A 13,151-nucleotide genomic window follows, 5' to 3' on the forward strand; every position below is an offset into this window, starting at 1 on the left:
CTTAACTTGTTTAAGAGTACACTAGCCAGAATCAGACCATAGAAATGTTAAGGGAATTATTAAACCAGCATTTATATCAAGTTCTATTGGTTTTCAAATCAACCTTCTTTCATTGTCCTGCAGCCAACGAGACAATCTGACTCATATTAGTAAACCATGCTAGTTTTTGCATCTTTAGATCTCCCCTCCTTATAAAATTCTAACATATTTTCATCTCTGTCACAGGAAACCACTGGCATATGCAGTGTGTTTTCCAGAACAGTGTGTTCCCTCTAATTGCATTTTGGAACAATGCACACACGGCGTAGCCTACTGCCGTGTGTGCATTACTGCACTTATAACGTGAAGAAATAGTTTATCAAAATTATTTTGCTAAACGTTCTGATCTGTTGCATCAGTCTCATTGCTTTAAAATGTATCATCAGTAAGAACAAACTACGCTAAACAAATTTAAACACAACATGCAACAATTTCAAAGACTTTGAGTAACAGTTCATATAAGAATAAGTCAATTTAAATAAATTCATTAGGCCCTAATCTATGGATTTCACATGACTCGTCACAGATACCTTAAAAAAATGTAGGGGGGTGGATCAGAAAACCAGTCAGTATCTGGTGTGACCACCATTTTTGCTTCATGCAACGCGTCACAGCTCCTCCCCATAGAGTTGATCAGGCTGTTGATCGTGGCCTGTAGAATGTTGTCCGATTCCTTTTCAATAGCTGGATATTGGCAGGAACTGGAAACCGCTGCCGCATCGCCGCAGGAAGAATTTTGGGGACGTGGGAGCTGAGAATATTTTGGCCCACGCTAGAGGTCTACAGTATCAGTCCACTAATACAGGACCAGTAAAGGCCTTAGTGAACTACTTTGGTTCTTCTTTTCTTTTTTGTCACGAAGAAAAGCATTCCTCATGAAGCTGGTTGAGAGAATGCCAAAAGTGTGCAATGTTGTCATCAAGAAAAAGGGTGGCTACTTTGAAGAATCTAAAATCTCGTCGTCCGGGTAAGATGAGGGTTTAGCCAGGTGGGATGTCCTTGTCCCATCACACTCTAGCGACTCCTTGTGGCGACAAGGCGCATGCACGCTGACTTCTGTCTCCAGCTGTACGGTGTTACCGCCAACAAATTGGTGCGGCTGGCTTCCGGGTTAAGTGAGCAGTGTGTCAAGAAGCGGTGCGGCATGGCGGGATCATGTTTCGGAGGACGCATGGCTCTCGACCTTCCTCTCCCAAGTCCGTACGGGAGTTGCAGTCTTGGGACAAGACTAACTCCCAATTGAATATCATGAAATTGGGGAGAAAAACGGGGTAAAAAGTACCAAAAATGAATAAATAAATGCTCGCATACACGCTGTCTGCCATCTGCCCAGTACAATTGAATTCTCCAGTGTGCCAGTGGCCATCAAAGGTGAGCATTTGCCCACTGAAGTCTGTTACGATGCCAAATTGCAATCAGGTCAAGACCATTTTGAGGACAATGAGCACGCAGATGAGCTTCCCTAAGATGGTTTTTGACAGTTTGTGCAGAAAATCTTTTGTTGTGCTAGCCCACAGTTTCATCAGCTATCTGGGTGGCTGGTCTCAGATGATCCCACAGGTGAAGAAGTGGAGGCCCTGGGCTAGTATGGTTACACGTGGTCTGGTTGTGAGGCCCGATGGATGTACTGCCAAATTCTCAAAAATGATGCTGGTGGTGGCTTATGGTAGAGAAATTAACATTTCAAATTCTGGCAACAGCTCTGGTGGACATTCCTGCAGTCAGCATGACAATTGTACTCTATCAAAACTTGAGACATTTGTGGCATTGTGTTGTGTGACAAAACTGTACATTTTAAAGTGGCCTTTTATTGACCCCAGCACAAGGTGCACCTGTGTTTATGAGAAATGCTCACTAACAGGGATGTAAACAAATGTGTGGCCAGTTTGAGAGAAATAAGCTTTATGTGCATATGGAGAAACTTCATGGATCTTTTATTTCAGCTCATGAAACATGGGACCAACACTTTACATGTTGCATTTATATTTCTGTTCAGTGTAATTGGTAGGTCAACCTTTTACTTGCGGACGTGATCTACACTGCCAGACAGTAAATCCTAACTTTAACCATTAGTGGGGGAAAATGCTAAACTGACCCACGATCAGCATCTAAGGGCAATGTCAACCTACTCCTGTTCTCAACCTGAGATTCACTTTGTTTTTCTGTGCTGAGGACATGTAGAATGGCTGGTTCAGTGAACTGGTGAATGAATCGAGGTTTAGCGGTCTGTCGGACGTAGCATGGAGATGAAGGCCGATGACCTCAGTCTTATTACCTTGATGAAATGGCCAGTATTAAGCAAGTTGGGAACATCGAGCTGACCATCAACCGTACGTACATTTAGTTAAAGCCTTTAGCTAGGTTTATGTGGATGGAGCTTCTAGCAAATAGTAGAGGGAGTATTGAAAATATTCAATGTTGTAATATTAGATTTGGAGGTTTTATATTCATATTTTGTTTGAGTGGCTCACATTCAGAAACATGTGAAATGAGACTTGTGACCTCTGCACAATTCAAATGCATGCCAATTATTATAATCCACCTCCAAATGTAGTCACCTCAAATGCATTACTCATTTGGTTAGTAGATGTCCTTTTCTGGTTTTGAAAGGTTTTTATAAAGTAGCATTCTACTTTATAAATGTGAGCTTTGTCTTGTGTGAGTCTGTAGCAAGCTATATACTTGCATGCTCTTGTGCTTGCTGATGCACAGATTTCCAGTTGCCCCCGTCACCGATGACCTCCCCCGCTCTGCTTGCAGCACCATGTGATAACACATTCCTCCCAGCTGCAGTCATCTCAGAGATTCCCTGCAGGTGATGTCATAGTGGACAACCCTGAGCACCTGTGATAGGATGCCAGTCAGTCCACAGAGGAGTGAGAGAACTTTGCTAAGCCACTTAGATCTTTGTTTGCGTTTCATTCACCATGGTGGAACCTCTCCCGCTCCTTTTCTATGAGGTCTTTCAGTCAGTCGTTCTTCTTACGAGGAAATGGATACTGTATATTATCTCTGAATTAAAATATATTATCACCATATCTGTTAATTAAACTGAAGCAAAAAAAAATTCAACAAGCTAATTCTGTTCCAGATGAAAAAAGTATTCCAATTAGAGTAGTTATTTTCAAATGTGACTTCCTTTCTGTTTGAAGATTCGTTATAGTGATCGTTATAGTAACTGTAATTGGTATGACATTAGTTCAGTCTCTGCTGTGGGTTTAGCTTGGCCACAGACATGTTGTGTAGGAGGTTTTGGACCTTCTTTGCCGTCACTGATAGGCCTCTGTCAACAGAGTGACTATGAATAGCCCTGACCACCAGGAAACATGCTGGTCACCTGCTAAAGGACTTATTCATAATGCCACGATAATCAGTGAAGTGACACCTGGCTCATATTCTTAACACTGTCATCACCACTGAGAATGGGGGGGAATAAAGGGAGTATCTTGTTGCAGAACTATATGTCATATCATCATTGGGCCTATGGGCTCTGGTCAGAAGTAGTGTACTATAAAGAGGAAAAACGTGCCATTAGGAATGCAAACTTGGTCTCCTCAAGATTATCTGGATACCTTGAAGTATGCCTGTATACTCTTTCCTGAAATGCTGGGGTAGCTAATGGTAAATTATTTTTCGTTGGGTCATGCAACCTTTGACTCCTGTATTGCTGTTAATCTGGAGCATTTTCTGCTTGACAAGCTGCCAGGCAGATTGTGTGAGGGCCACCCTGGACCTTGTGACACAGGTTTTATGACCAGTGACATCATCCGTGTGGTATTTGCATGATTCCACTTTAACAAGACCACAAGTGTTGCTCCCAGCCAGGAGTTATTGTCTGTGTCTGGAATGACACCCTAATTCCCTAAATAGTGCACTACTTTTCATCAGGGCCCATAGGGGTGGGTGAGAGCGCTTTTTTTTTTTTTTTACCCTGCAGTGCAGTAAATATCTGAAACCACTCTATGATTGGGCTTCTGGTGCAGCAAATTAATCCTGTTGTGAAAATGTACAAGTCCACTTACCTTACCACCTTAGGATCTGGCATCTTAATTATTACAATTTATTTTTTGATTTAAACTTTATTTAACCAGGTAGGCCAGTTGAGAACAAGTTCTCATTTACAACTGCGACTGTAATATGGATGTAGCAGTAGCATCCTACAAAGATCGAAATTTGGATTTACTTCTCTTTGCATTCAAGGGGCAGACAATTATGCACTAGTGTGACATTGTTCCCAAAACAACAACTTTCCCCTTGCATTGTTGCCTTGTTTCTATGGGAACATGGTTGGTTGCAAGATGGACAAGAAACAATTGGGTCAGGCAAGACAACAGTTTGTGTGTTGGAAGTGGAAAGAAGCCCTGCTAACGTAGGATAATTCAATATACATTTACCTTTGGTCTAAAAGGCTGCTGCAAATCTACTGAATCTCACAAATACAATTCCCCTTCTCTGTTGGAGGAGAAAGGGGGAGAAAAGAGCAGGGGAACAGGAAAGATAGTGTGAAAAGCCTCCCCCCTGGCTTGAACCCCTCTGTGGCCAAACAAGGGCAGCACCATTCTGTGGCATAAATGGGAGGAGGGATGACATCACCACCAGCTAGTGGAGCAGGGATAATTTTACACAATTCACCTTTCACTGTCCATCGATGACATGTTTGAAATTTGATGGCCATTTCCTCGTGGATTGGGGGCCTTCTCACGACACAGTGAGAGGGAGTAGATGCCTGCCTGAATACAGCTCAGCACTATCTAAAGCACGCTAGGCAAGGACCTAGTTAATCCATCCCGACCAGTACTGGGTGAGTTTGAGCTGTTGAAACTTTTAAGAAACAGAGTAGTCTGGCTGTTACAGTATCATGTGCATTGTTAGACCAGCTGCTGGTGGAAAATTTGTTTGTAATGCAAAGCAACAGCGGACAATGATCCGGACTCTCTCCTGATTATGCACTGAGTTTCTAGTGTGGTTGTGTGAGAATCATATGGAAGGGACCTGTTGCAGGCAGCAGACACTCTATAGCAGTTGCACAGAGACTCCCGCAGAGATTAGTAAAACATCTACTCCCATTATTCCGTTAAGGTTCACTCTGTCTTAAGGACACTGGTTGTGTTTTTTTTACAGTTTAGCTAGCATGTCTCTGATATTGTGGTACTTTGCTCAGTGTGACGGGCAGTGTTGCCCCTGTTGGGGAGAATCATATGAGTGTTCAGGCTTCTAATCTGCCCCCCACCCCCTCCTTTGTTTCCTCTTCTATCATGCCTTTGCCATTTATTCTGCTTGCCTACCTCCCATCCGGGATCTCACCACTGCCCACGGGGTTTTGGGCTGGGGATAAGGAACTCATTCTGAGTCTGGTCAGGCTCCTCTACTCTGGGAAATGTTACTTAACTTTGGAGATTTGTGAGACATTTTTATTGAAATGCTTTTTTCCCCCAGACTATTTGTAGTTTACGAACTCAAAGGTTCAATATTTGTAAGTACTATGTAGCAGTGTACAGGAACAGGCCTACATTGTTCCTGTACACTGTAATTACATCAGCAGGAACAATGTAGTAGATACAGTTTTACGGCCACTTCATACAGAGGGGGATTTATTATTCATTATTATTATTATTATTATTATCATCATCATCATCATCATCAGGTGAAACATCTGAATAAAGCCTATCAAATTGAAATGTAAATTCTCAATCACACTTCATCGCTCTCTGTCGGTCACTTTCTCCCCCTCCCCTCTTCTCGCTCTCTCCCAGATTAAAGAGGCTGCTGGAGCAGGAGAAGGCGTACCAGGCTCGTAAAGACAAAGATCACAGCAGGAGGCTAGAGAAGGTCCGTGAGGAGCTGGTCAAACTCAAGTCCTTTGCCCTGATGCTGGTGGATGAGCGGCAGCTCCACATTGAGCAGATCGACCAGCAGAGCCAGAAGGTCCAGGACCTCAGCAGCAAGCTCCAGGAGCGAGAACAGCGTCTGGCCGCTGTACGCGGCACTGCCAAGGAAGACGGCCAGAAGGTCCTCAGGCTAGAGGCAGAGCTGGAGTGCAAAGCTGCCAAGTTCACCCAGGAGCATGAGGAGATGACTGCCAAGCTGGCCAACCAGGAGTCCCAGAGCCGTCAGCTCCGCCTGAAGCTGGCCGGCCTGGCCCACAGGATCGAGGAGCTGGAGGAGAACAACAAGGCACTACAGAAGTCAGAGGAGGACCTCCTCGAGCTAAGGGACAAGATCAGCAAGGGGGAGTGTGGGAACTCCAGCCTCATGGCAGAGCTGGAGACCCTGCGCAAGACAGTCCTGGAGATGGAGGGCAAGGATGAGGAGATCACCAAGACGGAGAGCCAAGCCAGAGAGTTAAGGAAAAGGCTGCAGGATGAGGAGACCACCGGCCGGGAGCTGAAGCTGGAGGTGGAGAAACTGCAGAAGAGAATGGTGGATCTGGAGAAACTGGAGAGGGCTTTCAACACGAGCAAATCAGAGTGTGCAACACTTCATATTAACCTAGAAAGAGAGAAAGGACTGGCAAAGGACTTGGTTGGTGAGCTGGACATGGTGAAAAACCGTGTGAAAGAACTGGAGAACTCTGAGTCGAGATTTGAGAAGGCAGAGATGGGCCTAAAGGATGACCTGATGAAGCTGAAGTCATTTACAGTGATACTAGTGGATGAGAGAAGGAACATGACTGAGAGAATAAAACAGGAGGAGCAAAAGAGCGATGATTTAAATAAAATGTTCAAAACTGAGCAGAGTAAAGTTATGGAGGTCACAGAAAAGTTGATTGAGGAGAGCAAAAAGCTCCTCCGACTGAAATCAGAAATGGAGGTAAAAGTGACATCTCTTACTAAAGAGAAAGATGAACTGAAAAGTAAACTAGCAAGTGAAGAGGAAAAGTGCAGGGATCTTAGCTCCAAGGTCGGTGTAATGAAAAAACGACTGGATGGGCTAGAGGAGGCAGAAAAGGTATTGTTAAAAATCAGAGCCAATAAGGACAGCAAGAGACCCCCAGACGAGGAAAACAAATTCAAGGAGCTAACGCAGGAAATTGAAAGGCTAAAAAACCGCCTCAAACAGCTTGAGGTGGTGGAAGGTGACCTGATGAAGACAGAGGATGAGTACGACTTACTGGAGAAGAAGTTTCGAATGGAGCAGGACAAGGCCAATGCCCTCTCTCAGCTGCTGGAGGAAATGAAGAGTCAGACTGCCAGGAACAAAGCCATAGAGAAGGGAGAGGCGGTGAGCCAGGAGGCTGAGCTGAGGATGCTCTGCAGGTTTGAGGAGGCAAAGACCAGAGACCTGCAGGCAGATGTCCAGGCCCTCAAAGAGAAGATCCACGAGCTGATGAACAAGGAGGACCAGCTCTCCCAGCTGCAAGTGGACTACTCCCTACTCCAGCAGAGATTCCTGGAGGAGGAGGACAAGAAGAAGAGCTTGAGCCAAGACGTGATCAACCTCACCAAAGAGCTGGAGGTCACCAAGCGGTACAGCCGCGCCTTGCGTCCCAGTATGAATGGAAGGAGGATAGTTGACGTCCCTGTCACCTCCACCGCAGTCCAGACAGACGTGGTGGTCAGTGAACCTGCCGAGGAGGACACACCTGCAGTGTTCATCAGGAAATCTGTCCTGGAGGAGAACCATATCATGAGCAACCTGAGGCAGAGGGGTCTGAAAAAGCCTGTAACTGTGCTGGAGCGCTACCCCCCAGCAACCACCGAGCTGGGCATGAGAAAATCATGGATCCCCTGGATGAAGAAGAAGGATACAGTGACGATCACTCAGACCACCCCAGAGAAGACCCCAAACCCTCAGGACAACGGGGACTCCTCCCCTCGTCCACCAGAGCTGTCCATGTCCCAAAAGCCAGGCCAGCCGTTGCACATTCGAGTAACCCCCGATCACGAGAACAGCACTGCCACTTTGGAGATCACCGGCCCTCGTGCTGAGGACTTCTTTTCCAGCGCCACCATCATCCCCACATTGGGCCTGCAGAGGCCTCGCATCACCATTGTTCCCAAGCCCACCACCGTGTTCTCAAAGAGCAAGCCGGGTGAGGGCGTGATGGGGGGGCCTGAGCGGTGCAAGTCTCCAGTCACCATCACCACCATCTCCAGGGCCAAGTCCCCAGATAGGAGTAAGGGCTCCTCCTACTCAGACTCGAACAGACCCCTCTCCCCCGTCTCCATCATTACAGTGAGCACCACTCCTGCGACGGAGGCCTTTGCCTCCGCATCCCCAGAGCCCCATGACATGAGCACCATGGGCCGGGCTGTGTTCAAAGTGACCCCAGAGAAGCAGGCATTGCCTATGCCCGTCAGAAAATACAACTCTAATGCCAGCATAATCACCACCACGGAGGACAACAAGATCCACATTCACCTTGGACCTCAGTTCAAGAGGCCATCAGATGTCAGCAGTAGCAGCCCCACAGTGACGGTCAGGCCCCTTAGTGTGAGCACAGAGAGCAAGGAGGCATCCCCAGGTACGGTGCTGCGCTCCCCGCGACACCCCAACAACATCACCACCGCTCCTGGGAAGACCACCCCCAACAAATTGACCAGCAGCATCACCATCACTCCCATCACCTTGGCACCGACCAGGCCAACTCAGTCTGTGGTGAGTAGTCAAAATCTAGTATATTTACATAAGTTATTTCTGCCGTTCAGCTCCTCCTCTCCCTTTTATGATGATATGAACATCGGCTGTCTCACTAACAGAGAAGCTTTGTATTGTATATTTTATGTAACCATTTTCAGCTGGTATGCTGAATACATTCTATATTGTTGTTAGTCACGTAATTGAAAAACTATTACTTTCTTTTCAGACAAACCATCTAAATGATATCCAATCTCTTATATTTCAGTTGCTTCTGAAATGTTTCAAAATGATATCAGGTGGTGTCTGCTCCCTAGATAGCACTCTTTCCAGGTATACCAAAATCAAATGCACTCCTTTTACCGATGACCAATACTAACACTGGAATGAATTGACACGCATATCCCCACCTTAAAAAGGCCCCTCTCAAAGGGTCTTGTGTTGACACACCTGTTTCTACTGGCACAAACTGACATGTTCCTCCCTTAACTGAAAATGGACCAGTGATGACCAATTTGGATGTTTGACTTCTAAAGTGGGCTGACCCGCACATCAGCAATATGAACAGCATACTGTAATGTATAATCAATCTCCTCTCCCAAGTTCTGTTAACTCAATGTAAATCATTTTTGTGACGCTAGCTTTGAAATGCTCTTAATGCTGTGAAGGGTTAAAGGTGAGCTATGGTAACATTGTGGTTTTTCATACAGCTAGATTTAGAGGCTCTGTATGGATGGAACCTTTTTGAAGGATAAGAAATGCAGCACTTTAATTCTAATCACAATCGATATCCAATATGGCCAACTCTTGTCATCCCTCTTGAACCTGTGTAAATTGATTTCTTTAATTTACATGTAATTCTGCACCACTGTTCTAACAAGTGTTAACTTTTTTTATTAGTATTTTTATATATTATTTTTTTACTTCCATATATTTTATAAACTCTTTCTTGAACTGCATTGTTGGTTAATTAAGGGCTTGTAAGAAAGCATTTCATGGTAAGGTTAAATTCCGTGCATGTGACAAAATTTGATAACAAATTCAGGATGGCAAGCTTTCACCAAATGTACACTAAGTAAATCATTTTTTTGTGCTAGTTTACAATAATACTTTTAAACTTTTCTGTCTGCACTTTTGTCTTATGTTGTGTGATTCCTTTCAGCCCGGGGCGGATGTGCAGTCAACTCGTGCCGCAGCCACACGAATCCCTATGTCAAAAGGTATGAAAACAGGCAAGGCAGTTGTGACAGGTGTCTCTACTGTGACACGGTTAGAGTCGCGAGCCGAGTGCCAGTCAATGAAAATTGAACTGAGGAGGTCGACAGTCTGCAGCTCTACCTCCACAGGGGGAGGGAAGTGCTGAGGGCCACACACTGCCATGGAAATGTGGCCCCGCTATCTGTCTATGGACTCAGTCACCCATCATTCAATTCTGACCAGTCTGTTGCCAGCCAAAAACATATAGAATAGGATAGGTGTTGCAGGCACCTTAATCTGCTCAGATACAAACAGGAACACAGAATAGCTATATCAGACATGTCCCTTTCCTCCTTTTTAAACATTGGGGTAAAAAGCATTGAAATTGTATTGTAATTATGAATGTTTTCCCCAAAAAATATTTTTATATCCATGTTGAAATGCTTTTTGTTTTGATTGACATGTTACTAATCCCTCACCTGGGTTGTTGTCACACTGAGTTGTTGATATTTCATAATTCATGTTAATATTCTTGTTTATTTCACAATTTCTTATGGAGGTTTCCGAATACGGTCGCTCTAATGGGTTTTGCATATAAAATACATTTAGGTTGTCATCAACGTCACTAATTTGTGGCACCAAATTTAAAAATGAATAAACATTATTTGGAATAAAGTATGACACTGTTTGTTATTCATGTGGAGAAATGACAATGCAAAATCTTCTTGATGTTCACTAAACAAAGAATTTAGTGAATGCAGGCGAGTAACAATCATGGAAACTTCCATAGTGCTTTATCCTGGGGCGGCGGGGTAGCCTAGTGGTTAGAGCGTTGGACTAGTGAAGGCTGCAAGTTCAAACCCCCGAGCTGACAAGGTACAAATCTGTCATTCTGCCCCTGAACAGGCAGTTAACCCACTGTTCCTAGGCCGTCATTGAAAATAAGAATTTGTTCTTAACTGACTTGCCTGGTTAAATAAAGGTAAAATAAAAAATCCATACTGCTTTGTAGAGTCCTACATCTATAAAATTGCTTACTGCATACTAAGCAAAAGAAACAAAAGCCTAATCTGTAATCTTGCTTGTTCATAATACTAGTACTGTATATCCATACAAAAGGAATGAAATAGTTAATCAGAATAAAAATGTGAACTAGACTTTTCATACCTGATATTTTGGAGTAGGCTTTCATTTACTAATGTAAAGGCTTCCACACAGTTCACAGCTGCAGAGCCACAATCTGGAAGTACACAAAATCCATCACATATCAAAGGTTTGATTACCTAACGAGCAAATACAATTAAAAACAAAGTGACCTGTAAAGTGACACTGTACTTCAAACCGTTTGATTGCGGAGTCATGCAGAGGTGCTAATGGGAGAGGTTTTTCCTTGTTGAGTCATTGAACTTTACTCAGTGACTGCATCCCAAATGACAACCTATCTACACTGAGTGTACAACACAATAAGGCCACCTGCTCTTTCCATGACAGACTGACCAGGTGAAAGCTATGATCCCTTATTGATGTCACTAAATGCACTTCAAATCAGTGTAGATGAAGGGGAGGAGACACTTTTGATCAAGACACTGATCTGGGGAAGGGTACCTAAAAATGTCTGCAGCACAAAGTCCTCAAGACCATAGTGCCCTCCATCTTTCTTAAATGGAAGAAGTTTTGAACCACCAAGACTCTTCCTAGAGCAGGCCGCCCAGCCAAACTGAGCAATCGGGGGGAAGGGCCTTGGTCAAGGGAGGTGAATGTCCTGCAGGGAGCTCGCCCCCAATGATGTATTTGGCTATCCACACCAACTTCTGTAGAGCCTTGTGGTTGAGGGCAGTGCAGTTGCCATACCAAGCGGTGACGCAGCCTGTCAAGATGCTCTCGATGGTGCAGCTGTTAAACTTCTTGAGGATCTGAGGCTCCATGCCGGAGGTTGGAGGAGGGGGGGGGGGGGAGTTGTGCCTTTCACACCATGGTGTCAGTGAGATTGGTCCATGTCAGCTCCTCTGATGTGCACAATGAGGAACTTAAAAGCTTTTGTCCCTCTCCACTGCAGCCCAGTCGACGCAGATAGTTCTGCTGGCTTAAGATATGTTCTGATGTTGGATTATAGCTCCCTCACCTGGACAACAGACAGCTTTATCTGAAATTGCAGAATTGGAGAGTCAAAAATAACTGAGCAGTCTTTCTGATCACTAGATGTAATGTCGTTTCTATGGTAAATGATTCATGAAGTCTACATTTACCTTGACTATGGACTTACAGTAAGGTCCACTACATTTGGCTAGCGACCATTGAGGCCTACAGTTTTTCCTCCAAAATGGCTCCTGTTCCAAAAACTAATTAAACAAGGATGTGAAAAGGAAGCGCTGAGGGAAAGCAGGTCACAGGTCTGGATCTCATAGCCATGCACCACTTGATTAAACACCCTCTAGACTAGAGCAATTAAGAAATACTTATTTTTAACAAGCAGCCTTTCACTCTCTAAACCGATAATACAAACCACAGCCTACCACTCCCATGGGAACACATCCTACTATCCTAATGAGCGGATGAACAAAGGTTTACATAAGTGAAATGCGGCAGGAAGCAAAATAACTTGCTTATGTCATGGTGCATGGGAGGGCATTCCTGAATATTCTGTAGAGCCAGCTACAGATGGAGGGTGATGGGTACCAGACCCAGCTCCACCTTCTCTGTGGGGATGTCCCAAATGGCACCCTATTCCCTATATAGTGCACTACTTTTGACCAGGGCCCATAAGGCTCTGGTCAAAAGAAGTGCACTACATAGGGAATAGGGTGCCATTTGGGACACCCAGACAGAGAAGAGAAGGTGGAGTTGGGTTCATGTAGGGTCTCCCTCCGAAGAGAAGCATCTGGAAACCAGGCCAGGGACAGTAAACATGAGAGAGCTGAAACACAGATTCACAAGTGAATTCCACTTTCACTCAGCTGCATCCTGATCCTGCAAATGGTCGGCTGCCTTCACTCCCCTGGGGTTTGATTGACAGATTTTGGTGGATCAAAGTGTGGATGAATCTAATTTTGCAGATACAAAAATCAGTCATGTTTATAAAATGTGTTATAAAAAAACAAAGCTAAACAATGCTCTAAATAATTATATCGGTTGATCGACAAACTCATTCTTGTCCTCTGCATCCCAAATGGCACCCTATTCCCTATATAGTGCCCTACTTTTGACCGGAACCTTATGGGACTTGGTCAAAAGTTGTACACCACTGTATATAGGGAATAGGTTGCAATTTGGGACGTAACTCTTACCTCTATTTGAATAATGACCCTCATGTCTTCATTGGTTGGTCTGAGTGAGGATGC

At 44.5% G+C, this 13,151-nt stretch overlaps 1 protein-coding gene across 5 annotated transcripts in view; it reads left to right on the forward strand.

The window, feature by feature from the left end:
• LOC115139616 (filamin-A-interacting protein 1) overlaps window positions 1-10,489 on the forward strand; it is a 34,725-nt gene extending 24,236 nt beyond the window's left edge. For 4 of the 5 annotated variants that reach the window (XM_029677206.2, XM_029677207.2, XM_029677211.2 and 1 more), the window contains 2 exons: window positions 5,793-8,637; window positions 9,779-10,489. In XM_029677206.2, the coding sequence (XP_029533066.2) occupies window positions 5,793-8,637; window positions 9,779-9,979 (3,046 nt within the window). In that variant the 3' untranslated portion in view covers window positions 9,980-10,489. Of the gene's footprint in view, window positions 1-5,792; window positions 8,638-8,884; window positions 8,950-9,778 lie in introns of all 5 variants that reach the window. The other variant, XM_029677209.2, reaches the window with a different exon arrangement.
• Window positions 10,490-13,151: the final 2,662 nt, after the last annotated feature.

Source organism: Oncorhynchus nerka, linkage group LG13 (genome assembly GCF_034236695.1).
Source record: "Oncorhynchus nerka isolate Pitt River linkage group LG13, Oner_Uvic_2.0, whole genome shotgun sequence".
In the NCBI taxonomy this organism is placed as follows: Eukaryota; Metazoa; Chordata; class Actinopteri; order Salmoniformes; family Salmonidae; genus Oncorhynchus; species Oncorhynchus nerka.